The 27012-nt window shown below is 43.9% G+C and overlaps 1 protein-coding gene and 1 long non-coding RNA gene across 4 annotated transcripts; one reads left to right on the forward strand and one right to left on the reverse strand.

Annotated features, from left to right (window-relative positions):
- The first annotated feature begins 24 nt into the window (after window positions 1-24).
- On the forward strand, window positions 25-26172 carry COPS7B (COP9 signalosome subunit 7B). 3 transcript variants are annotated; one of them, XM_025463423.3, is made up of 7 exons: window positions 25-399; window positions 7117-7294; window positions 12108-12183; window positions 14643-14731; window positions 16410-16612; window positions 18650-18755; window positions 24736-26172. In XM_025463423.3, exons 2-7 carry the CDS (start codon window positions 7133-7135, stop codon window positions 24892-24894), a joined length of 795 nt encoding a protein of 264 aa, XP_025319208.1. In that variant the 5' UTR covers window positions 25-399; window positions 7117-7132; the 3' UTR covers window positions 24895-26172. The 3 variants fall into 3 exon arrangements, with proteins under 3 accessions (XP_025319208.1, XP_025319207.1, XP_025319209.1); XM_025463422.3 differs by lacking the exon at window positions 25-399 and adding an exon at window positions 5309-5447; XM_025463424.3 differs by lacking the exon at window positions 25-399 and adding an exon at window positions 5352-5457.
- Window positions 4942-6131, reverse strand: LOC125753647 (uncharacterized). The gene is made up of 2 exons (XR_007405944.1): window positions 5834-6131; window positions 4942-5395 (listed from the first exon to the last, which is right to left on the reverse strand). It is a non-coding gene; the product is annotated as an uncharacterized LOC125753647 (long non-coding RNA).
- Window positions 26173-27012: the final 840 nt, after the last annotated feature.

A 27012-nucleotide genomic window follows, 5' to 3' on the forward strand; every position in this document is an offset into this window, starting at 1 on the left:
GGTTGGCTTCAGATCTGCAGAGGCTCGAGGGGCCCGCTCCCTCCGCGGGGCACACTAGGGCGCTGAAATGACGGCGGGTTGCCCTGTGCGATGTGAGAGAGACTACATTTCCCAGCATTCCGGGGGAGTGCCCGGGGGAACCACAGATCCCATCACGCAACAAAGAGGCCCGGGGACTACAAATCCCAGCATTCCCTGCACCCTGTTCCTCTGTAACTTAGACTCCAGTGTGCCGCGCAGTGTGCGCAAATTCGTAAACCTTCCCTCAGCCTTGGGGGTTTCTGAATTCGGAGACTTGAAACTGGGCGGGAAGACCCCCTTAACTCTCAGAAGAGGATGACAGCCCACAGGGAGGTAACATCTGTTTACATGGAACTCAGAAATCTCCTGCAAATCATGGTAAGGCTGCAAACAACAAACAAAAACACTTGATTAAACCACGGAAGATAAAATGACTCCTTTAAATCGTGCTTGTTTGTTGGTCTGGGGCGCCTTTTACTTGTTTTGCAGGGGTTTCTGGTGTGCTCCTGCGTTGGGCTGGGAGAGATATGGATCGTATACTCAGACTCTCCCTACCGGAAGGGATATTAAGAGAATTTGCCAAACCACCCTCTGTTGTTTTACATACGAGGAAACTGAGGCCCCAGAGAGGCGAAGCGATCGTCCACTGGTTACAGCAACTTGGGACAGAGTTAGAATTCGGCTCTAAGTCTCCTGACCCTCAGTTTGGGCTGTTTACACCACACTGAGGTGGCGATATTTTTAGCAGCATGGCTGTGTGATTATTATTTTCCTTAGTGAAGTATCCTCATCCAGGTTGAAACACCCAGAGGTTAGGTAAGCATTCATTTTGGTGGATTTCCTGTAAGTGAAGGAGTGTGATGTTTGTTTATCTTCAGTCTAGGAAGGACTTAGTGTTTTGATTTGTTATTTGTTGCTCAAGGTGACATTTAATGTGATTTCAGGAACTAGGTAAAATTGTAGCGTAAGCTAAGGTTTCCTTGGACATCTCCTATCTCTTTTCCGAGGCCTTCCTTCCTCTTCCCGTCCCCCTTTCACCCATCTGGGCACCCACCCAATTTTTCCTTCCATGTAATTCAACAAAGAGCCTTTTCAGGTTTCCGGTAAAGGGTGAAAAGGCATTGTCACTGCCTCCAGGAAGATAACCATCTAGTTAGGAAAAAAAGGAGACTCTGCTGAGATTCAAGATGAACTGCAATAAATGTCATAAAGGAAAGGTCATCAGAATGCTACAGAGGTTCTGATGGAAAGATCAGATCCAGCTGGCAAAACTTGATGGAGGAGGTGGCATTTGAATTTGAACGATGGGTGGATTTTTTTTTTCCTGTTAAAAAAACTTTATCTTAAAATTTTTTTGTTCATGAGGTATGACATGCAGGAAGGGCACAGTTTTGACATTTGTATACATCTGTGTCACCACCCCCCAAATCAAAATATAGAACATTTCTGGCACCCCTGTGCCCCTTCCCAATCAGCACTGCATCCTCCCATCCCGATAACTATTCTGACTTCTATTACCATAAATCAGTTTTGTTGTGAATTTCATTTAAATGTAATCATACAGTATGTACAGTAGGAGCCTGGCTTTTTTTCTTCATCAGTTGTGTTTTTTTTTTTTTTTTTTTTTTTGTGAGATTCATCCATGTTGTATGTAGCAGCTTTTTTTTTTTTAATTACTGACTAGTATTCTATTGTGTGTATCTAGCAATATTTATCTGTTCTATTGATGGGTATTTATGTTATCAGTTAACAGTTTTTGGCTTTTGTTAAAGCTGCAATGCGCATTCTTATAGGTTTCTTTTTGTAGACTGCACTTATTTCTAGGAGAGGAATGGCTGGCTTGTACAGTATGCATATGATCAGCAACAGTATGTCAGTTTTCCAAAGTGTTTGTATCATTTTCCCTTTCACCTGCAACGTAAGAAAATTCTAGTTGACTCTTATCCTTGTCAAAACAGGTTCTTTGGGCAGCCCGGGTGGCTCAGTGGTTTAGCACCGCCTTCAGCCCAGGGCATGATCCTGGAGACCTAGGATTGAGTCCCAGTCAGGCTTCCTGCATGAAGCCTGCTTCTCCCTCTGCCTGTCTCTGCCTCTCTTTCTCTCTGTCTCTCATGAATAAATAAATAAAATCTTAAAAAAAAAACCAACCAGGGTCTTAGAGGTCTTTCTAACTTTAGCTCTTTTGGCTATAAATGTGGTATCTTATTACAGTCTTTTCTTGCATTGTCTCTGATGTTGAGCACTTTTCATATGATTTTTAATTATTTCAGTGTTTTCTTTTGTAAAGTGCTTGTTCAAGTCTTTTCCCTACTTTTTAAATTGGGCTTTTTGTCTACTTATTCATACTGATTTGTAGTTCTTTATGAAGTTTGGATATGGAGTTCTTTGATACAGGCTTCAGGAATATCTTTTCCAGCTCTGTGGCTTGCCTCTTCAGTCTCGCATTGGTGTCATTTGATAATCAGAAATTCTAAATTATAATGTAGTGTAGTAGCTCAGTGTTTTCTTTTATGATTAGTGCTTTTGTGCATTGAGTTTAAGAAATCTCTGCCTACAGGGTTGGTAGGATTTTAACAGGCAAAAATAGGAGGGAAGAGCATTGCAAAAAAGGATGGAGAGCAAGCTTGAGCATAGGCCCTGGTGTCAGAGAGGGAAGGTGGAGGTTGTGTTGGGCATAGGAAGGCCTAGGGTTTTGGCTGTAAGAGGGTGGGACGAGCCAAAGCTGGAAAGGTTGGAGGGAAGCATACTGAGAAGGGATTTCTCTGCAGCCCTGGAGTCTGGACATTATTCTGGAAGAAGTGGAAGTACTGCTAGAATATTTATGAACTCAAACAGAACTTAATTATCTTCCTATTACCGCAAATTTGCTTTTTTTCCTCTGCAGCCCCATTTACTTAGAAACATCACCTCTGAGTGAATAGCCAGAGTCTTGGGTGATACCCTTCTTCCCTATCCCTGCATTCAGCTGGTCAGCACATCGGACACATTCCATAGTCTAAATGCCTCCCACCACGTCCCTTCTGTTTCATGCCCAACTGCCACTGTCTTTGTTCAGGATCTCACAATCTCTTTTCTGTACTATATCAATCACCTCAAGAGTTTCCCTGCTTCCAGCTCTCTCCATATCCAATCCATTCTTATAGCAGCTAGTGTGAGCATTCTAAAGTGGCAATTATTCACACTTCTCCACAGGTTAAAAGCCCTAAGTTCTGCCACCCCCCAGCACCCTCAAGATAAAATAATAACTCCTTTACATGGCTTATACTTTTTGTGATTTGCTTGCTCATTCTTCCATGTTCAACTCAAGCCTCGTCTCCAGAACCCTGCTTTAAATCACCTTTCTCCAGAGCACAGGCAGGAGAAGAGCCTTAATCTGTAGTTCTAGGGTGCCTATGGCAACTGGCTGTTATAGCCAGACAGGTTTGTCTCTCTCCAGGGCTGTGGGCTAATCCCAGGTAGGGACTCTGCAGTATTAAGATATTTACTGCGTATAGTGCCGTGCGTGTGGTTTATAGCACCCTTGATGACCTGACTCCAGGTCTGTAGCCCTCATTTCTCAAACCTGAGCCTTGTATTCCAGACACTCTGGGTTTCTTTTCTGCATTAGTATATGCTACACAGGGCAAGCCTCTGTGACTATGGTCAGCCACCTTTTCTTCCCTTTTTGCCTGGAAGATGCCTGTTTTCTTTTCCCCAACATACTCTCTTCTATGCTTCTAAAGTATTGTCATATCTTTCTCATAGCACTTAACATATTGAAGCTTTTCTCTTCTCCTTCTTCTCTTCTTCTCCTTCTTCTCCTTCTTCTCCTTCTTCTCCTTCTTCTCCTTCTTCTCCTTCTTCTCCTTCTTCTCCTTCTTCTCCTTCTTCTCCTTCTTCTCCTTCTTCTCCTTCTTCTCCTTCTTCTCCTTCTTCTCCTTCTTCTCCTTCTTCTCCTTCTTCTCCTTCTTCTCCTTCTTCTCCTCTTCTCCTTCTTCTCCTTCTTCTCCTTCTTCTCCTTCTTCTCCTTCTTCTCCTTCTTCTCCTTCTTCTCCTTCTTCTCCTTCTTCTCCTTCTTCTCCTTCTTCTCCTTCTTCTCCTTCTTCTCCTTCTTCTCCTTCTTCTCCTTCTTCTCCTTCTTCTTCTTCTTAGCTTCATGCGCAACATGGGGTTTGAACTCAGGACTGGTGATTGAGAGTTGCATGCTCTACCAACTGACCCAGCCAGGCGCCCCCACACTGAAGCTTTTTGAGGGCAAGAACCTTGTCTTCTCTTTATATAATCTACCAGAACATAGAAATTAGAACAAGACATTTTTGCATAAATCAGTGGGTTGGTGCTAGGCTCCTTTGCATCTGTCTGATTTCTGCACTCTAATTCACCAAAGGCAAATAGGGCTATTTTCCTTGTCTTTAAGACCGGAAAGTCTGTGATGTATACTTTAAAGGAACCAGCTTAAGTGTTCAGCTGTGTAGCATTTCTTAGCCATCTTCCAGGAAAGTTGCTAAGTACTAGATGCAACCTCACATATGTCATTTTGCTCACAGAGCCATTGTTGGCTCAGCCCATCTCTTGCTTATTTTATTTTTTATTTTTTTAAAAGATTTTATTTATTTATTTATTCATGACACACACACACACACACACACACACACAGGCAGAGACACAGGCAGAGGGAGAAGCAGGTTCCATGCAGGGAGCCTGACATGAGACTGGATTCCGGGTCTCCAGGATCAGGCCCTAAACTGCTGAGCCACCCGGGCTGCTCATCTTGCTTATTTTATTTTATTTTATTTTATTTTATTTTATTTATTATTTTATTATTTTAATTATTTTTATTTTTTCCATCTTATTTTAAAACGTTTTTCTGAACAGAGATCATGAATATGGTCTTTGGCTTCCCAGAGCCCGGGGTCCCAAGCCGACTTTGCCACTTACTGGTTTTTGGATTTTTAAGCTTAGAGTTTATTCAACGAGACAATGTACACACCTGGCACATGGGAAAACGCTCAATAAGCGGTCGTTATTACACTTATTATGTCTTTGCATCCGGGGGAGCCGCAGCCGCCGTAGGCAGCTCCTGAGGGGTAAAGCTTGGCCGAAGGGGTGAATTTCGGGCGCCGCAGGTTGATGTTGATGGCCAGGCCCCAGCTCTGCCTGGATTGCATTCGCCTCCTCAGGCTCCTCTCCACCCGGTTCCCGGGCTTCGACCTCGGAGGTCTCTCCTAGGCCCAGGCCGCACTGGAGGTCTGAGGCTGCCAACGCCGTGGGGGGAACCTAGTGTGGGCGGAACTCGAGTGCAGCGGCGGGAGGCTTCCGGGGGAGCCGCAAGGGCAACGGGTCGGCGGAGGCAGAAAAGCGTCGGACGCCGGGCCGATCATGGACGCTTGACAACCTGCGGACAGGCGCCGGGAGGCCGAGCCAGCGACCGAGAGGACGGAGAGGAGGTGAGGGCAGGTAGGGGTCGGCGAAAGGGCGGGGCCCGGCGCGCCAGGCTCGTCCCAGCCGTCTGGCTTGGCGCCAGGCCCCCTGGAAAACCCGCGGCCACACCGCTCCGGCCCCGCCCCGGGGAGCACGCCCCGCGGCCCCTCACTCCGCACCCGCGGCCCTCCCTGGAGCACGCCGCCCGCCCTGAAGTCCACCCAAGCCTGCAACCCTCGGTCCCTCTACAGAGGCGGTTCTCGCTTCCCCACCCCCACAAGCTGCCTCTTTGCCCCTCTGCTGTGCCTCAGAATAGCGCCCCCGCACGACGCGAATTCACCTCCCCTGTATCCCTCGCCGCCTCCTCCGGCCCTCCCACTTCAGAAAAAAGCGAATTTCAACGCATCCTTACCCTTTTGCCCCTGCAGGCTTTGCGCCTCAGGCCGAGATTTTTTTTGAGCGACCGAAGTTTCTGTCCATTTCTCTGCTCCCTCTCCACCCCAGGCCCTTCCATTCAGTCTCCACATGTGTCCGCTGGGAAGGGAGCTTTTCGTTCCATCACCTCTCTCCCCCCTTTTCCCACCCTACGCCCCTCTCTCTCCTCTTTCCCTTTCCCTCCTCAGCAACTTTATTCCCTAGCGCTTCACTTTTTTCTGTTTACGACAAGACATTCTTATGTAACCCTAAGTGAGGCTCCGTGCTTGTTTTTCTCCCACTGTGAAAGGACTGCTGCTCTGCCTCCACAGGAAAACTCGGAGAGATTACACCAAACTATACTTTGAATTGTTCTCTTCCTCACTTTATTTTACCTCTTCTTTTTGTCGCACTGTCCCAAAATGTGTCGTTCTTGGTAGAGTAGTCTTTTCTCATACCGGACTCCTGCAGAGTAGGTATGCAGTGTGTGTGTTGGGGTACACTCAGCATGTAATTGGATTATAAAATTGAGGGACCACCCTCCCCTAATGTCTTCAGGATGGCAATACAACATCTTCATTTTCTCAAATCTTTTTGTTATTTTTTTGAGATTTTGTACACATTCTAAAGTCATGTTTGGTAAAAATCACATAAGCAGCAGGAGGTCAAATAGAGGGATTTTCCACATGGACCTACACAGCATGTATTTTCTTAGTTTGATTATGTTGCTTATCATTCAGCATGATTTTTCCCCTTTTTCTAGGCTCATACGACATCTTTGATTCAATGAGACATCATTCCTGTATGCTTTTTGTGGTTTTCCTTCTCTATATCTGGCTATAGGTGGGGTTTTAATAACACACCATAAGCTATGACTGATCGCTTTTGCTTACATCTGCTGCCTCTGTGTATGGGCAAAATTCTCTCCTTCTTAAATAGAATCTATAAGTGAAGTAGATCTAAAACAGTTACTGAGAAACTCCTCTGTGTTTCTTTGGGTCTTGTCAGATTTAAGGGCTTAGAGGGTGCTGTGGTTGGGAGACAGCCACATGGGGATGAATGAAATGGTTTTTGCTAAGTGTGTTTCAAAGCAAGGACACAATCCCTTTAACACCAGGTGGCACCCTACCCATCTCACAAAGAGGTTGTAGCATCTGGACTGTTTTGCTTTTTTGAATACTATTACGATTAAAGTATTCTGATGTCTGATATGGCATTAACTAAGCATAGAGTTTGCAAAGGAGAAGGAAGAATGGCTGAAACACTTATTTTTTTGGACAGATCTCAAGGCCAGAGAATGGCAGGTGAACAGAAACCCTCAAGTAACCTCCTGGAACAGTTTATTTTACTAGCCAAAGGTACCAGTGGCTCAGCCCTCACTGCTCTCATAAGCCAAGTCTTGGAAGCTCCTGGAGTATATGTCTTTGGAGAACTGCTGGAGCTGGCCAATGTGCAGGAGGTAAGAGCAGTTTCCAATTTCTCTGTCTTTGTTCTAAACCTTCTTGTGATTATCCAGGTTCCCAGGGAATTTCAGTGCTGAAGCATTGTGGACCTGTGGAGGGGCACTGTTGAGGGAGGGATGGGAATTGTGGGGGAAGAGGGAAAGAGTAAGGATGATGTTTTGGGTTCTTTCTTGTCAATATTTTCATCTCAACTTGGGGTAAATTAGATTGGGTTGCCAATAATTTGAAAGGTAGGGGACAAATCCACTTGAACTTGATAAATAAGAAGTAGAGTGTAAGCATTGCTGATATTTAACAGGAGTAGTTTCAGGCATTTGCAAGGACTGAAAAACCTCCAATGCACATACAGACAAAAAGATTGGTCAGGTATATATGAAGCAGAAAATGGTTGCTATTGAATGTGAGCTGGGCATGAAGAAGGAATATATTGTCTTGTTGAAAATGGCAATGTTATGCTAAGTGGATGTGTAAAAAAATACGAGGAAAAGCTGGGAAGTAGTCCTTTTTTACTTTGCTTCTTTTTTTATTGTTATTGAAACTTTGGGTATTTAGTTGTGATTGTTGTGCCTTACACGTGAGAAGATTGAAAAATGATTAGGTAAAACAGTTATAAAGCAACCTCTACTTTTCAATTTCTGCTTCTCACTTTGGATACTTTTACATTTATCTATTGATACTTTTATACTGATTGATTGAAAAATCTAGGAACAGCTTTATTACATTGGGGGTTGTGCTCGGAAGCTCTTGGAGGGTGGGTCAGCTTCCTCTTTACCATCACAACTTCTCTTTGGCTGCCCAGGATGGCACTAGCTCTGGGGGTGGACTCCATGCACAGATCACTGTGGTGCTTGTTCTCGTGGATTGTGTATGCCATGCGGCAGAAGGTGGCCTGGGCATTCATGTCGATGGTGGTCCACATATAGGAAGTGGCTGGCTTTTGCTGCCTGGTTCTGTACTTCATGACTGTTAGGACACCTTTGCCATCAGTTACTGGCTCCATGTCCACAGTCTTGTGGTGAATTAACCCCTCATGGCAGAGATGTGAACCTTTGGATTATGGGACTTCGCTACTGCACATCTTATTTCTCTTGATGAGGAACCTGGAGCAGTTCTCCATGACCCTCCATTGCTGATGTATGAACCTGGCATCATCTTGTCTTCCTGTTATAGATGGAGACAGAAAAAGCCACTTTTATGTTTTAATTGTGAAGTTTTTTTTAAGAGGTTGGGGAGAGAGAGAGAGAATCTTAAGCAGGCTTCACACGCAGTATGGAGCCTGATGTGGGGCTCAGTCTCACAACCCTGAGATCATGACTTGAGCTGAAATTAAGAGTCTGACTTGGTTAAGAGCCATCCAGGCACGCCATGAATTTTTATTTAATGTCAGCCTAGCTTGTTGGACTGTAAGCTCGGAAGGGTAGGTCTGTTGTGCTCCCCATTGTTTCCTCAGCGCTTAATATGTAGTCTGATACACAGTAGGCTTTTAGTAAAAATATAATTTATCAGAGATGTAAAAGAAATCCTATAAGGAAAATTTTTTTAAAGTAGGTTTATTTTTTTAATAGACCTTATTAAAAAAAGTTTTTTTTTGAGATTTTATTTGACAGAGAGTGAGAGAGCAAGAGAACACAAGCAGGGAGAATAGCAGGCAGAGAGAGAGAGAGAGAGAGAGAAGCAGGCTCCTTGCTGAGCAGGGAGCCCAACATGGGGCTCAGTCTCAGGACTCTGGGATCATGACCTGAGCCACCCAGGCACCCCTAGGCTTTATTTATTTATTTTTTAAAAAGAGGGATCCCTGGGTGGCGCAGCAGTTTAGTGCCTGTCTTTGGCCCAGGGCGCCCGGGATCGAATCCCACATCGGGCTCCCGGTGCATGGAGCCTGCTTCTCCCTCTGCCTGTGTCTCTGTCTCTCTCTCTCTCTCTGTCTCTCTCTCTCTGTGTGTGTGTGTGACTATCATAAATAAATAAAAAAAAATTAAAAAAATTTAAAAAGATTGTATTTATTTATTCATGAGAGAGAGAGGCAGAGACATAGACAGAGGGAGAAGCAGGCTCCCCATAGGAAGCTCGATGTGGGACTCAGGACTCTATCCCTGAACCTCGGGATCACGCCCTGTGCTGGAGGCAGACGCTCAACCGCTGAGCCACCCAGGTGCTAGACTTTATTTTTTTAGAGCTGTTTTAGGTTCACGACAAAATTGAGAGGAAAGTATAGAGATTTCCGGTATATCCCTGCCCTCATACATGCCTTCTTCCTTTACCAATAACCCTACCAGTTTGGAACCTACACTGACATCATTATCATCCAGACTATAATTTACATTAGGTTTCATTCTTGGTGTTGTACATTCTGTGGATGTGGATAAATGTACAATGACATGTGTCTACCATTACAGTATCATACAGAGTAATTTCACTGCCCTAAAAATCCTCTGTGTTCCACCTATTTGTCCCTCCCTTGCTTCTCAGTCCCTGGCAATCTTTGATCTTTCTACCCTCTTCCTTGTTTTGACTTTTTTAGAATGTCATAGAGTTGGAATCATACAGTATATAGCCATTTCAGATTTGCTTCTTTTAGTGATATGCATTAAATTCCCTCCATGTCTTTTTTTATGGCTTGATAGCTCATCATTTTTTCCACAGAAGAGATGACAAAGGGGTAATATGTTCCTTCAGGTTCATGAAAAGCCTGAATGAATATGCCAAGTGGTTGTCTCATAACTATGGAAGATTGGCTGAGAGGAGATGAATGAAAATTAAAATGAGAAAGACACTGATTTAGGCTAGTGGGAGAAGTTTTGGAGCATCTGCTCTAGAGAAAATAGTCTTTTAGGATTAGTTTTACAATTGTCTGAAAGTAGGGGCTAGATTTGATGGTCTCTTCCTTGTCTGTTTTAGATCTCAAGAGGTTGTTGATAACCTGAGAAGGTAGACTGGGTTATTAGGAAGCCAGAGTTCTTGTGAGGGTGCTGAGCAAATTATCTCTATCTCCCCAGGTTTGTTTTTTTTTCACATGTGAGCTGGGAATCTTAGTTGCTTTTCAGTGGTCTGAAATAATAGATGTAGTTTTTGGAAATTTTTTTTTTTTAAGATTCATTTATTTATTTTAGAGAGCAAGTGGGGGGGGCAGAGGGAGAGGGAAAGAATCTTAAGCAGGCTCCATGTCCAACGTGGAACTTGGTGTGGGGCTCGATCTCACAACCTGAGCTGAAATCAGGAGTCAGATGCATAACAGACTGAGCCACCCAGGTGCTCCTTGGAAACTTTTTTAAAAAGATAGTTTAAATTAAGTAGTATTACTGTTTGTGTCCAATATGTATTTGTGAGTAAAAGAAACACCCAGTTAAGATAATTGAGAGTAGAGCAGAGCAATTCCAGGCAGAGCAGTATCTCTTTTTGTTTTGCTTCTACAGATGTCTCTTTGCCATCCACATTAGTGAGGAATAAATACATTTTTTAAAGATCTTATCTATTTATTCATGAGAGATACAGAGAGACAGGCAGAGATGTAGGCAGAAGGAGAAGCGGGAACCAGGTGGGGACCTCGATGTGGGACTCAGTCCCGGGACCGTGAGATCATGCCCTGAGCCAAAGGGAGATGACCAGTCATTGAGCCACCCAGGCATCCCAAGTACATTTTTTAAAAAGAATAAGTAATTTTAATGAACATTTTTATTTGGAACTGCCTGATATTGTGCTTTCCTCTCCCACCTGGGCTCTTCTGTTACACTTTATGCTATTTTAATCTCTCTCCGCATTCATACTATTCATGTAGTCCTGAAACCTGGAATCTACCCTACACTTTATTCGGTTTGGATTGATAGTCGCTCATGTTGTACACTCCAACCTGATGTGTCGACAGGGCTGCTCTAGGGGTGCCTGGGTGGCTCAGTTGGTTAAACGTCTGCGTTTGGCTGAAGTCATGATTCCAGGGTCATGGATTGAGCCCTGCATCTGGCTTTCTGCTCATTGGGGAGTCTGCCTTTCCCTCTCCCCCTGCTCCAGGACTGACTACCTCTCTCTCATTCTCTCTCTCTCTCTCTCTCTAATTTGCTCACTATCTCTCTCAAAGAAATAAATCTTTTGGGGCGCCTGGGTGGCTCAGTTGGTTAAGCGTCTGCCTTTGGCTCAGGTCATGATCTCAGGGTCCTAGAATGGAGCACATCGGCTCCCTGCTCAGTGGAGAGTTTGCTTCTCCCTCTCCTTCTGACTCTCCTCCCCGCTTGTGTTCTCTCTTTGTCTCAAACAAATGAAAAAAAAAATTTTTTAAAAGGCTGTTCTAGTCTTTGTTTTTTTTTTTTTTTTAAAGATTTATTTATTTTGTGGGGGGGGACAGAGGGAGAGAGAATCCTTAAGCAGACTCCTCACTGACCATGGAGTCCAATGTGGGGCTTAATCTCAGGATGCTCTGAGATCATGACCTGAGCAAAAATCAAGAGTCAGATGCTTAACTGGCCTAGCCACCCAGGTGCCCCTCTAGTCTTTGTCTTAGTGGCAAGGAACTCCTAAGAAAACCTGAACTGCTCCCAATACTTACTGCTTTGTGGGTGTGTGTGACAAAAGCAGTTGCTTAGGCATGCTATTTTACACTATGTGGAGTGTAAAACAGGTATTCCTGAGAGAGAAAAATTAAATTTAAAATTAAATAAATCTTACTTATTTTTTTCCCAGAGAATCAGAATTGGAGGGGACCTCGGGGGCCATCTAGTAAAAACAGTCAACTGTAGCACATGATTATCACCCTTTGCTTAAACACTGCAGTGATTAGTAGACAGCTTGATCTGTGAACTGTTTTTTCCCCTCCTTCAGCTTGCAGAAGGAGCTAATGCTGCATATTTGCAGTTGCTGAACCTGTTCGCCTATGGGACATATCCAGATTACATAGGTGAGTTGGTTAAGATCTTCCAAAGACTTTTCTTAATTATGTCATTCTATTTGGACATGTTGCCTCCATGAGGATCACTGAGGTCTGGCATATAAAGCATGGGATGGGAGCTTTCTGACCTGGCTGTTTTGCACTTTACTGTGTACTGTAGGTGACCTCGCATGAGGCTTTTACCTTCTCATCTTTTATTTCTCTGTGGGTAAAAGGAGGACTGTGTTTATGCTCATGTGTAAATATACTCCTTATTTATTTTCCAGATGAGATTCTTGAGGACTAGTGTTTGTAGAACACTTGAAATGTTGTGAAGTGTCAGAATACCCATTTGTAAAGTACTTAAGTGTCCTAAATATTATTAGAATAATATCATTATATTGAAGAGAATTTGGAAAATCAGACGCAAAGTCATTCATAGTTTTATATCAGCCTTAAACTGCAGTTAGCATTATGGTGCTGGACTTTTCTCCCTTGTGCTTTCTATTATGTAGGTGTCATTCAGTTATGTACACAATATTGTATCTGTTTTCACTTATTTCATAGACATTTATCATGCTCTACATGTTTTTATTTTTAAAGATTTTATTTTTTTATGAGAGAGACAGAGAGACTAAGGCATAGGCAGAGGGAGAAGCAGGCTTACTGTGGGGAGCCCGATGTGGGACTCGATCCTGGGACTCCAGGAATATGCCCTGAGTCGAAGGCAGACGCTCAACCACTGAGCCACCCAGGCGTCCTCATATTTTACATCTTTGTAGTCATTTTTAACTTTCTGTACTCTAATATGACATATTTAGCCCATTCTCTTTTGTAAGTCATTTGAACCTACCTTCCTTCTTTCCCTCCCTCCTTCCTTCCCACCTTCCTTCCTTCTCCACACCAAGCATGGAGCTCAAACTCATAACCCCGAGATCAAGCATTGCATGCTCCACTGACTGAGCCAGCCAGGGGCTCCGATCATTTGAGTCATTTTATATTAGGATCTTAAGTGTCCGGGATGAGATTACTAAACACTAACTTACCTTCCACTCAAGCCATTTTTGTTTGGCTTCCCTAGTTTTTGTATGACAGAGCCTGGTAGTTTATTTTAATGGTATGACTCAGGGCCTTCCCTACTATATCCCAGACTTCTTTTTCCCTTTCTTTACTCCTGGTCACTTCTGCTTCCCCTGTGCTGTGTCATCCTGGATGATTTGCCACATGCCAGTTTTTTCTGACCTTCACTTTGTTCCACTGTGTCTTTTGTTTCCATCCTCACTAAAGAGACAACATTGTACAGACCCTGGAACCAGACTGCCTGAATTATATTCTAGTTCCACTTCACTAATTATGTGTCCTCTGGCAAATTAAATAATTCTGTACCTCAGTTTCCTAATCTGTAAAATGGGAGTAATAAGAGGTCTACAGTCCTTAACCTGCACTCCTTGGGCTAGATGTTTCAGAAATTAGAATTTTGGGGACTCTAAAGAGGTGATATGATGCATATACCTTTTTATGTAACACCTCCAAGATGTGGGCAGTACCTGTAGTAAAAACACATCCACAGTCTTGCAGCTAAACAAACGAAGATTTACAACAAGTGGGATTAAAAGCCTGCTTCAGCTGAGGTCAGGAATTGCCACCAGATGAATTTCAGCAGCATGCTCAAGAAAATCAGTTTAGATTCACCTTTTTGGAATCCAGGATTATGGATAAGGAGTTGAAGACATTTGGAATCTATCTTGTGAATGTTGTGAGGACTGACTGGATGTGTGTGTACATGGGCCCTGCAGCTTCAGCCATTGCTGTTGTTATCATTACTGTTATTAGAATTTTGCCTGTTCTTCAAGGCTCATCTCAAACTCCACCTTTCTTTTTCTTTCCCGTCCCTCGCAAGGTGATTGTGCTCACTTGCTCTCTCTCTTTCTCTGTTTCTTTTCCCTCCTGCCTCCCCCCTCCTCCTCAGCCTCTTACTCTCTTCTGGTAGTTTGTGCCTTTTTTTCTGGTGGTTCTTGTCTTATACCTATAGCTGTTGAAATAACTGATTGTAAGACCGAGAACCAGTCCAAGGCCCTGGAGTTGCACAAGTCCTGGTGGCTGTTATCCCTGGGGTTGTATAGCGTAGCAGCCCCAGCAAGGCCATCTTATCCCTCCTTGACTCTTCTGAATCACTTAAGACGGGGCATTGCACATAACAGATTCCTAGTGAAGACATGCTAAGGTTGAATGTCACATAGGGCACACATAGTATTCCATTAAGATGATTGTCCTATCATTTTGTGCGTTCATGCCTGGCTTTTCAGGAGTACATAGTCCTCCAGAGAAGACACGGGGTGCTCATAGAACATTCATTTCATGAATATAAGTGCAGAGTCATGACAGTGAATCAATGGTAGATTTGGTGTGGGGAGATGGTGAGCTTATTCCATAAAGAAATTCTAATTTTATTTGTGTCTTGATTTTTTTTGGTGGGTGGGACTGAGCAGCCAACAAGGAGAGCCTGCCAGAACTGAGCACAGCTCAGCAGAACAAGCTGAAACACCTTACCATCGTGAGCTTGGCGTCAAGAATGAAGGTACAGTGCCGAACTTTTTCCTCTCTTGCTCCTCACCCTTAGGCAGGTGTCACACTGGCATCAGTGCAGGAGCTCCCATTTATGCACGGTAGTCATATCATGAATGCATAAAATTTTCTTGGCAATGGACAAAAGAGATGAAGGTAACAATTAAAATAGTGTAGACAAGTATTTGTATTTCATCCAGGAAAAGTATGCCTCGTGAATCAGCAGGTCTCAGCTCTGGCATGCTACAGTGACTCACTTGGTTTGAGCATTTTGCCGTACCAAAGGGAGGCTGCTGTTTGAAGATTCATAGTTTTTCAAACAGGGGGACATCTTAAGGCAAGTTAACCACTTCATCTGTTGCTCATTGCACAGTGAGCTGTACCAGTGCTGGGGGAAAGACTTTTGCTATGTTGGACTTACTGAGCTAGATTTTTAATATGCTGCTTTTTTCTGGAAATTATCAAGCTTAATTATCCTAATCAGAATTTTTGCCTTATATGCTATCTTTAGATCCTAACTTTCTGTAAGATAACCACTCCATCATATCTCTGAGTTCTCTGCCCTACTCAGTTTACAAGAGGCCTTGCAGCCAGCTTCTCATAGCCATTAACAAAGAAGATCCAGATTTGGTTAATTTACAGTTGATTTTGGCTCTCCACCTAATCCTGGCATAACTGTCTTAAGTTTTTGTGGGGCTTTGTCACTGGAAGGGGTTTGCTCTTTGCATTTCCCCTTTGTAATTGAGCTTGAGAGATGTAGATTTGTTATTGCATTGCCATTTCAGTTGCTCAGATCATTTTCCTTGGTCTAATAACAAATTTGTGATTCTCAGCTTGGCAATTTGGGTGGGAGGCCTATTTTCTTAGGAAATGGCCTCCTACCCCTTATTTTGGCCTGATCATGGACTTCCCCAAGTGTAGCAAAAAGTAGGAGTAACTTTAAAAAAATTTTTGCGACCTGTCATTATAAGCCCATCTACGTCCCTGGGTTTCAGACCTTCAGTCATAGAGAACCCCTCTAGGTATGTTTGCTGTTACTCTTTTATTTGTATACCTCTTCCTCTTGTCTGTTTTTGAGATTAGATTGCTTTGTTAGCTTCCAAACTAGTAGTGATATGTCTAGAAAACTGGATATTTAGATATACAGTTTTCTTGGATAAATGCAAAGTGTTGGTATATAGCTCAACAAGGGACTATTGTTGGGGAATTGATATTGATGGCAAAAGTCTGAGAAAACAGATAAAAACTTCAGGATGACCTCTAAGCTGGCAGTACCCACTGGCCACCTATGGGTGGATATGTTAACCTGCAAACTTTTTTGCTTGTACTCTTCTGGGCGGCAGCCAGTTCTCTCCAGTGTCTGAAATTGGAGTTTTGTGATGATCAGGCATTTTATGTCAAGTCTGCAAGCTTCCAGAAGGTGGCAGAGTGGCAGACACCGAGTATTTCCCTTTCTCCTCTGGGACGCTTCCTAAGAGTGCTTCATGACATGAAAGCTAAAGGCTGGATGAAGTGCAGGAGGTAGAGAATCTAGGAGAATGCATTCCTGGATGCTGTGGGTCTTGTTTGGATCCCATAGGTCTCACAGCTCACCAGACTGCATTTCCCAAACCCCTGAGACAGGTGTACACCTGCATTTTCTTTAGTGCTCATCAGTGTTTTTTGTAAATATCACATGGTTTTATCTGCAGTGTATCCCCTACTCTGTGCTGCTGAAGGACCTGGAGATGCGGAATCTCCGGGAACTGGAAGACCTCATCATTGAGGCTGTCTATACTGATATCATCCAGGGGAAGCTAGACCAGCGAAACCAGCTGCTGGAAGTGGATTTCTGCATTGGCCGTGACATCCGAAAGAAGGATATCAATAATATTGTCAAGACCTTGCATGAATGGTGAGGCTGAAACAAGGAGGGGTCCCCTCTTGTTAGGTAGGGGGACACATGCCCTTTGTGCCTCTGCTTGGGGAAATATTGTCTCCTGGTATCAGCTGGGGCTGCTTGGGAGCTGGAGCCTTAGGACAGTATGCTAGGGAGTGGGGCTGCATTTGTGACCAGAGCTGTATGGCAGCAGGAATCCCTGCAGGTCTCCCAGGGCCTTGGTTGTAAAATTATTCTCTTCCTGGTGGTGGGGAGGGGACTATTTAATAGCAGCAGCTACAGCCTCTAAAGCTGAAGCCTAGCAGTGTGACACGGATCCAGTGCTTTGCAAAATCAGCTTCCAAGTTTGACTAAGCTCAGGAAGTTAGTGTTGATCAGATTCTGTGGATTTGAGAACCCACATTCAGCTGAGTCAATAACATTGGGCTAGTGTTGGTAAAACATTGTGAGGGATAGTAAAGACAAGGAATGGGTTAGTCTAATTTGAAGCACAGTCACAGACTATTTGATAACCATATTCTGGAATATAAAAATAAGTGGGATATTTGCATGTTCTCTGTTTTAATGGTGATTTGATGATTGCAAGAGCTTTGGACATTCTACAAGGATTTGTTATGGAGTTATGAAAATGATTTGGAGCTTATAAAGCCAGATAGGCCTAGTTGAAGAGGGTTTTGCTGAGTTTTGAAGGAGGGCAAGGTTAGAGCAGGTATAGTTGGAGGTGAAGAGAGCATGTCCCCAGGCAGGCACGTGGTGGTGTTGGAAATCATTGAAGCAGGGTGAGCAAGCTTTGTCCAGAGGAGTAGAGAAATTGTCTTCTTTAGAACAGACTGAAACATTCCAGGAATGAATGACCCAGCTTTGATTCCCTGACCCCCTGTCCAAACCCCTCGGAGCTTCCTTCACTTCAGCTACTATTCCCAGGCATGTGCTGTCCACCCCTTACCCCAGGTTCTGTCTCAAGTATGGCCCCAGACACCTTCCCTTTATAACATCTGACACAGGCAGGAACTTTCAAAAGATTGTAAAAGTGTTCAGTCAGAATAAATAGGAAATAAACTTAGAAAACACCCCCTCCCGTGAAAGTTCCCTGGCACACAAATCTAGGTTTCAAGTCCTACTTCATCAGCCGCCTTACTCCATCTTTGAGATGACTGATGCTCTTTTCATGCCCAGAGTGTGGCTTCACCGTGTTTCCACCCAGAGGTGCCATCCTAACCCCATCCCAGAATGTTTACTAGTACAGATTCTTAAAGCTTTTGTGGAGTCACTGGAGTTAGATTTGAAATAGAATTGTTAGGTAGAGCAGTACTCCAAATACAGCAGAATGTTTGCAGTTACTGACTTTAAGATAGAGGGTAAATGCGTATTCGTAGTACTATTCTTTCAACTTTTTTTTAGGTTTTAACATTTTGAAATTAAGTGGAGAAATGAAATAATGAGGGGGATGGCAATTAGGGAGTAACAAACTTTTTTTTTTTCTAACATTTTATTTATTTTAGAGAGTATGAGCAATGAGAGGAGCAGGGGGAGGAGAAGAGAGATAGGGACAAACAGACTGTACACTGAGTGTGGAGCTCAATGTGGGGCTCAATCCCATGACCTCAGATAATGACTGAGCCTAAATCAAGAGCCAGAAGCTTAACTGACCGACTGAGCCACCCAAGTGCCCCAAAAGTAACAGGCTTCTGAGAAAAGGGGCAATCTTTAGAAAATCATTTTTTTCTGTTGAGAAAAGTGGTGAATCCGTGCTACCTGTAAGGACTGTCCAAATTCCTTAGTGGCACATTCTGTAAACCTTTCCCATGGGATACAAAGGTTGACGTTCAAGCTGTGTTCTAGGAAACCATCCCACATCCTCATGTTTATCTCCAGGTGCTCTGTGTTATATATCCAGAAACATTGGTCTTGGAAGGAGTGTAGGGCAATAGCCTTCCTTGGCAGACACGGTGTTAAAGGAAGTCCCTATCAGGAGTTGGGGATGGAGGTTTGGGAGGCTGGAGGAGAGCCCCAGGCTTTTCTGTGGCTCAGGGCTGGTTACCTCCTTTGTAGGTGCGATGGCTGCGAAGCGGTTCTGCTAGGCATCGAGCAGCAAGTTCTGCGAGCCAACCAGTACAAGGAGAACCACAGCCGAACTCAGCAGCAGGTAGAGGCAGAGGTAAGGCAGAGAATGTCTGTTACCTGCTCCAGGGTATCCATGTTTGCTCCTTCCTCTTGTGGTTCTTGGTGTAGGTGCAACAGTCACCAGCAAATAGGCAGTGGGCTAGTGGGCTACAGATGAGGATGGTCCCTGCTTTTGATGCTGTCTTCTTTCTGGTTCCTGGTCACCGGAGGGTGAGCAGGCTTGAGAGTGGAAAATGTTGTCATTCTACAGTACTTGTGTACTTTGCAGCTGTAGAGCAGAAGGGAGTGGGTCTTAAAGAAAATGAAAGGGTGGTGGTTAGCATTGGGGTGGAGGGGTGAGGCGGGGGGCAGGAGCAGAGCGGGGGCACTTGGGGCTTCAAAGCCCTAGTTCTGCTCTGTATCTGAAGCTGTGTGGTGGGTGCACAGTCTGCATTTTATTCTCTAAGCTATATATGTATGTTGCAACCTTTGAACATGCATGATAGATTTCATGTTGAAAAAGGAAGGGGAAACATTTGGCAGATGAAATGCAAGTGAAGATGTGTGTGATTGTGGTTGTAGTGACACTTGGTTGTTTGGACACTTTTAGCCTCTCAGGAACACAGGCTCTAGCCTTCAGTTAATGGGAGCTTGTGTGCCTGTGACCTGGACATTTGTGAAGCGACTTCAGAATTTGGAGCCCATAAGATAAAAAGTTTAGCATCGGAAGTCCTTTTCTAGTGTGATGGAACTTGAAGTGTACATGGTATTTGATGAGTTTTGTAAGTCATGTGTCCAAGAGTATGGCAGAAGGGGACCCAGAAACATAAGAAATAAGTAGATGTGCCTTTTAAAGGAGAATTTGAATAAGTCAATTGGAGAAGGACAAACATTATATGGTCTCATTCATTTGGGGAATATAAAAATAGTGAAAGGGAATAAAGGGGAAAGGAGAAAAAATGAGTGGGAAATATCAGAAAGGGAGACAGAACATGAGGGACTCCTAACTCTGGAAACGAACAAGGGGTAGTAGAAAGGGAGGTGGGCGGGGGGTGGGGGTGACTGGGTGACGGGCACTGAGGGGGGCACTTGATGAGCACTGGGTCTTATTCTATATGTTGGCAAATTGAACACCAATAAAAAATAAATTAAAAAAAAATAAAGGGGAATTTGTAGAATTTGAAGGTTTCCCTTACTCTGTTATATGTACTCCTTGATAATAAAATCTGTCTTCTTTACCTTTCTTTATAAGACTAGCTCCTTGTCACATGCCTAACCCACAGTAGGTGCTCAAATTATTTGTTGTCCTGAATATTTCTGGTATGCCCTGTGTGTCTGTGGATTGCTGAACTTTACTTTTCATGAACTAGAACATATTTATTTTGGATACACACACACGCCCCTACATAATATATGTATATATGGAGTCTGTGAATGTTCCGTGCATTGTTTAATTTTTAACCCTACTTCTAGCCAAAGAAGTCTGAACTACATTAGCATTAGCCAACAAGTTCAATTAGGATGGTAAGCCTGCTGCTTTCTCTAATAAGCTCTGTAATCCTCCCTGTTGAGTATGGTGGCCTCTTTGATCTGGGATTGATGTCTAAGCAAAGTAGGAAGTGTCTAACCACTCTCTCCTATCATTGATTCTTACTTATAAATTAAACCCTGGTTACAATTGAAGTTTGGAGGTGAAATGTGCCCACTGACCTGGGGTAGCCAGTGTAACAGTTTAACATGGTTGGTAGCCCAAGAGGAGCCTGATCACTGCTGGTGGCACTACTGTGCCCAGACTGTTGCTAATTGTGTGGTAGGTGGTGGGTTTTAATTGCTCACTAGCAAAAAATGAATGATACTAATTTCAGAATTTTGAACGGCTCAAGTTTACTTGCATAACAAATGGCATCTGATAAAAGAAGATGCTGACTGATGTTGAGGAATGACCAATACTTAGAGAACAGTATGGGCTCTTTAAATTATAGTTATTGAAAAAGAGAGAGCCAGTGCACATGGATTTGTTATCAGAGGCCAACTGTTGGAAAACTACAGCTGTGGTTACTCTGCTGGCAGAGTCTGATGCTGCCACCAGGTGGCGGTAATAATTTGAAGAGACAGCATGGTCAAAATCCAGAGCCTTATACCTTTTCCATTCAGTAAACCTGTAATCTGGATACTAAGTGTAGGATGCTGATTGTTCCCCAGCATCTGGCGCATGGAAGGCTGTTGGTTGACTTAAAAAGAAAACAAATCTACCAAGAACAAAGGTGTAATTCTGTCCTGTTCTGCTTGTATTTATGCTTCTGTTACTCTTAACCCAACTTTTTTAGCCATTTTCTCAACTAAGTTGATCTTTTATTTGTCCTTAAATTAGATTGCTTGTCCTAGGAGGGAAAAAATGTTTTTGTTTGTTTGTTTTATTTTATTATTATTATTTTTTAACCCCAAAATCTTATAACAGCATTCTTTTGGTGAATATTAGCTTCCAGGGCCTTCCCCTTAATAAAGTCAGTCCTATCATAAACTGCTTGAGAATATTCTCTCTCCTTTTAGCTTCTCATAGAAATAATGCATATTATTTACAATTCCAGTATAGGAACAATAACATTATGAGCTATTTCATAGTCTCTGAGCAAGCACTCTGGAGAGGAGGTCATGATTAGTCGAAGCATCACAAAATACCTTCTCACTTATATTTGATTTTGGAGTGTATTTTCTTTATATTTGAATGTGCTTATGTCAGGTTCTGCAGAATGTCAGTATATGGCTCTTGCCATATATATATTCACAAAATAGGCCATGTTCCAGGCATGTAGATAACAAACCATAATTGGGCAAAAGAAGTTGTTTTCCATTCTGTAGAGAATTCCAGGAGTTAAGTTAGTGACAGATCTTGTGGTCTGGCATCTGCTTCTTCCTAAAGGGTCATTCTCCCCACCTCTCAGCTCTTCTCATTCATCTTTGACCTTTCTAGCTGTGACTCTCCTTCCTCTTGTCCACCTTTGCTGCATAGCCAAAAATGGTCTTTCCCTGGAGGCTCTTCACACTCCTTTTGTCTGAATATTTTTTTTAACAATATTTCAACCTTGTAGTAATTTTTTTTAATTTTTATTTATTTATGATAGTCACAGAGAGAGAGAGAGAAAGAGGCAGAGACACAGGCAGAGGGAGAAGCAGGCTCCATGCACTGGGAGCCCGACATGGGATTTGATCCCGGGTCTCCAGGATCGCGCCCTGGGCCAAAGGCAGGCGCTAAACCACTGCGCCACCCAGGGATCCCTGTCTGAATATTTAAGGTCTCTGATGGAGTTAGGCTGCAGTCTTGTTAGCAAGTGCAGTCCCATTTGAAAGTTACTGAGGTCCATGGTGTGAAGGACTTGACAAACTCTGGGTCATCTGGGGTAATGAGATATGGATGACCTGCAAGCTAGCCACTCAAGAAAATTAGAGGAGGCCAGGGACATTTAGGCCAAGGAAGACAAGTCTGTGGGGATATATGTCACCATTTGAAGAATGGCTCTGTGAAAGAAGTAGACTTGTCACAATTGTTCTACGTGGCCAAAACAGGTGTATTTGGTGGACCTGCTTGGGTGGCCAAAATACGCCTTGAAATAAACTAAAACCAAATACCTTATTTTATTTTATTATTTATTTTATTTATTTTTTATTTTATTTTATTTTTAATTTTTAATTTTTAATTTAATTTAATTTAATTTAATTGAGACACAGAGTGAGAGAGAGAGAGAGAGGCAGAGACACAGGCAGAGGGAGAAGCAGGCTCCATGCAGGGAGCCTGATGTGGGACTTGATCTCGGGACTCCAGGATTATGCCCCAAGCCAAAGGCAGACACTCAACCACTGAGCCACCCAGGCGTCCCCAAATATACCTCTTTTATATGAGAAGGCAGCAAGCCATCCATTTGCTTCAGATTCTTCTCTCACTGTATCCCCAAGTAACTCTTGAATAAGAGATACGAAAGCAGCAGTGAGTCCCTAGAGATGGGGTGCCTGGGATTTGAGATGGCATATCTTTTTTTTTTTTTTAAGATCTTTTAAAAAAAGTATTTGGGAGAGAGAAAGTGGACATGAGCATAAGCATGAGCAGGGGGAGGGGCAGAGAGAGAGGGAGAAGCAGATTACCCGCTGAGCAGGGAGCCCAGTGACTCAGGGCTGGATTCCAGGAGGCAGATGTTCAGCTGACTGAGCCATCCTGGTGTTTGGAGATGGCATGTCTTGGACAGGCAAGACACTGGATGAAGCCACACTTGACTTAGGATGCCCTCTGTATTTACTGTCCAGCTCACAATCCTCTCTTGACACTCCTTTCAGAAAGGTTGTGGTGTTAATTGAGGTGACAGCAGTTTAGGGCATGGCTGTTCCTACGTTGCAAAACAACAACAAAAAACAAAATAAAAGATGAGCTTTAATCTAGTCAAGGCTCATTTTGCAGATTATAAATCTCTTTCAGGAGCCTGGCATTGGCCTCAGTCATAGCATTATTTCTTCTTTGTGTTGGGACTGCCTCTTACTCAATCTCCTGGTTTTCTGACTGCTGAGAACTTTTGACCCTGACAACTCCCTCCTTTCTTTATAGAAAACCAAGCCTGCTTCCCAGAGAACACGGGGATCATCGAACTGGGGAAGCACCTTTACCTCGTATTCCTTTGAATGCTTTTCCTCCCCTTTTTCTTCCTTTCAGCTGGCTGAGGGGCAAAAGCATAAAAGATCTTTTAGAACTGGTGCTGGGGGGATCCCTGGGTGGCGCAGCGGTTTGGCGCCTGCCTTTGGCCTAGGGCGTGATCCTGGAGACCCAGGATTGAATCCCACGTCGGGCTCCCGGTGCGTGGAGCCTGCTTCTCCCTCTGCCTATGTCTCTGCCTCTCTCTCTCTCTCTCTGTGACTATCATAAAAAAAAAAAAGAACTGGTGCTGGGGAATGTGTATGTAAACAAGCACAGGAGGGCACAGTTGGTAGAAGTAGATGATGGTGTCATTTCTTTTCAAAAGGCAAGATAGCAATAGTTGTTAAAATGTAAAATGTGCCAACCCTTTGGTCTGGAAAGCTCACTTCTAGTAATATGTCTTCCAGAGCTGTTCACAAAAGTACGAACAGGTGAACATAGAAGACTGTTCATAGCAGCACTGTACATAAGTGAAAGGCAAACGGACTAATTTAAAAATTGTAGAGTAATCATAATAACAGTACACAGAGGATACCAAGGATACATGTTCTGATGTGGAAAATGTTCAGAGGTTGCTTCAGTCGTTTTGAGCCCTCCTTTGTTAAGTAAAGAAACATATGTTGAAAATTGGTGTAATTGTGTTTTGCCAGTCCTTTTACTATGTTTTCGTCACTTGTTACTTGGTTGGCTGAAATTCATCCGCTAGCTGTTTATTCAAGAAGGCTCATGGAGCTGTATTGCCAGAGTTCCTGTGAAAATATTTTTAGTTTCAATACATGAATGTAGTTAACTGACTATAGCATTCTTAGGGCTCCCTTTTTGTTTCTTTCTTTCTTTTTTTTTTTTTTTTAAAATTTATGATAGTCACAGAGAGAGAGAGAGAGAGAGAGAGAGAGGCAGAGACACAGGCAGAGGGAGAAGCAGGCTCCATGCACCGGGAGCCCGACGTGGGATTCCATCCCGGGTCTCCAGGATTGCGCCCTGGGCCAAAGGCAGGCGCCAAACTGCTGCGCCACCCAGGGATCCCTCCCTTTTTGTTTCTAAGGCCATTTGAACCAGTGCTTTCTTTCACTTGCTGTGTTGTACCTCTCTGCCAGGTGGTCCCACTTCCATTGCCTTATTCCCTCTTTTCAACCAATCAAGCATTAGTTCCATTTTTTGCTTGACTCATTTCCATGTGTCTTCTACGAGTACCTCCTTCTTGCTTCTCTTCATCTGGGTTTCTGAAGATAATCTCAGATTTTCTTGTAGAGGATTCTGGTTTCTTCCCTGGGTGGCCCCCAATACAGTGAGAACAAGAGTCAATGAGTTTCTGGCACTTACAGGCTGAGCACACTAATTCTGTGTCTCCCTTCAGGTTACCAACATTAAGAAGACACTCAAAGCCACCGCCTCCTCCTCGGCTCAGGAGATGGAGCAACAGTTGGCTGAACGGGAGTGTCCCCCTCATGCCGAGCAGAGGCAGCCCACCAAGAAGATGTCCAAAGTGAAAGGTCTGGTCTCCAGCCGCCACTAGGGCCGGCTGGGGCAGCTGGCACTCACCAGGCCTGGGTCAGGTGGGGAGGGGACACCGAGGGCCTATTTCCTCCCTTCTCTACCTTCAGTGAGTTCCAGACCTGCCCATCCCCTCACCAGCGCCTCCCACCCTGTTGGTACTGTTCCAGAAGAACCGTTCATCTTTTCTTCACCTGCTCCCTCTTCCCCCCAGTTGTTCCTTCAGACTCAGGGGCTCCACTGATGCCATCCCAACAGGGTCAGACACTGCCCAGCTTCCTTCCAGGAGGTTCTTGTCTTTGTTTAAGGGCTTGTCTCCCTCCCAGTTTTTCTTTTGCTCCGTGTCATTTTGTCAGGCTGGTCATAAGCCGGAGGCAGTTTTAGCCAGCCCACAGGGATGACTACAGAGGGAGGCTCCTCTCTGAGTGAGGAGGAGGGTTTGCCTTCTCCAGCCCCGTGTACCACAGTACCCACACTGGTGCAGGTGATCTCTAGCCAGGTATCAAATGCTTTTTTTTTTCCCTCTCCTGCCTTATCCCTTGTTGGCAGCTCTGATCAGGCCATGGAGGGATGTGATGCTGGGTTATGTTTACTAAACCTGCGGGTTTTCAGCCTCTTAAGCCCAGCTCTAATCTCTCATTAGTTGGGAGCACTGGGTTGACTAACCTCTGGTACCTGAGCACCAGTGGAGGTTGCTGTGGGTCTGCTAGGAGGCAGAAGTTTCTTCCCGTTTGGTGTTCTTTGCTGGCCATGCTTCCTGCTGCCCCCTGACTACGCAGACTGGTTTTCATTGTGAAGGCCCCAGCTGCTGCCCAGGACTGTCTGCTGACACCTGCTCTCCCAAGATCTTTTATCCCTCCCGGCGATGGCTGAGCTGGGGATGGTAGTGCCGAGGGCCCTCTGTCTGGTGAAGGACCTGCTGCTGCTTCTGTCTCTCTTTCCACCCCTCCTTGGCTGATGACCCAGAGCCCACCGATGATGGCATTCTCCTGGCAAGAGAAAAGGACTTGACTAGCCTTTCTGAACTTGAACAGTTTCAGGTTATATTTTAATTTTTTTTTTTTTTTTGTACAGGTTCTGATTCTAATACATTTCAACATGCTTTTTTTCCCCTTTGTGTCAATATTTGTTACAGACTAATCGCCGGGGAATTTTCACCTGGTTGGAGGGTGGCGTGTGTGCTTGTGTGCGTGTGTTGTTGTTTTTTAAAGGGGAGGTGGAGGTCCTGGACTGATATTAAAGTTCGATGAGAGACAAAAGCACATTTTAGAACAAAAAATAAAAGTGTAGATTTAATGTATGTGACTGTGGAGTGCGGGGTTGCACAACTGGTGGATCTTGAGGGTCGGGGATTAGGGTGGTTCAGGGTGGTTCAGGGTGGTTCAGTACCATGGTTAAAAAATGGGTTTCTCCTTTTTCCAAACTGTCCAGCAGGTGTTGACTGTTGATTGAATGTCAACAAAGTATTGTTTCCCTTTTTACCTGATCCGTGTGCCTGTATAACCTTTTGTCCAACTGGAGAGTTTAATTCCCAAAGTATGTTTCATGAAACCCCTTGATAGATGCTCTGTGGGAAAGGGGTTCTGTTGTTAAATAAATTTCACACATCCTACATCCCACATCCTCATTGAAAATTTATTTTTAAGATCTCAGGAAAGGCCTAAGGAAGCCTATTCCCACACTGATTTTACCACCAAATTCTTCTTGATGCTATCTAGTGGAACACACTTTGAGGAAATTTTTGGAAACACTGTTTCTCAAGAACACCTCCCAGCTTTGTCAGTTTTTACAGCTATTCTTTTTTAGACCCCAAACAGGCACTCTCATTCTTGACAAGTGGTCTTTTATCCTTATCTTTCTCACTGGGGAGCAGACTAGGGAGTGTAGCTTGACTTCTGTGAAGTGTGTGACCACTTGTCTGACTGTCCCAGGGCCCTAAGGGCCTCTAGGTTCATTTTCTTTACAGCTCTGTTGCTTGCTTCCTTAGAATAGTAATGGGAGTGCTAAGAACACCTTTGTGAAGTGTTGTGTAAAGTGTCTTCATGTATAATAAGCCATTGAATCCCATCCACTCAAACAATCTCCTCAGGCTGGTAAGGGTAAGTATTACTACAGTCCTCCTCACTTTACAGTGAGGAAA

Source organism: Canis lupus, chromosome 25 (genome assembly GCF_003254725.2).
Source record: "Canis lupus dingo isolate Sandy chromosome 25, ASM325472v2, whole genome shotgun sequence".
In the NCBI taxonomy this organism is placed as follows: Eukaryota; Metazoa; Chordata; class Mammalia; order Carnivora; family Canidae; genus Canis; species Canis lupus.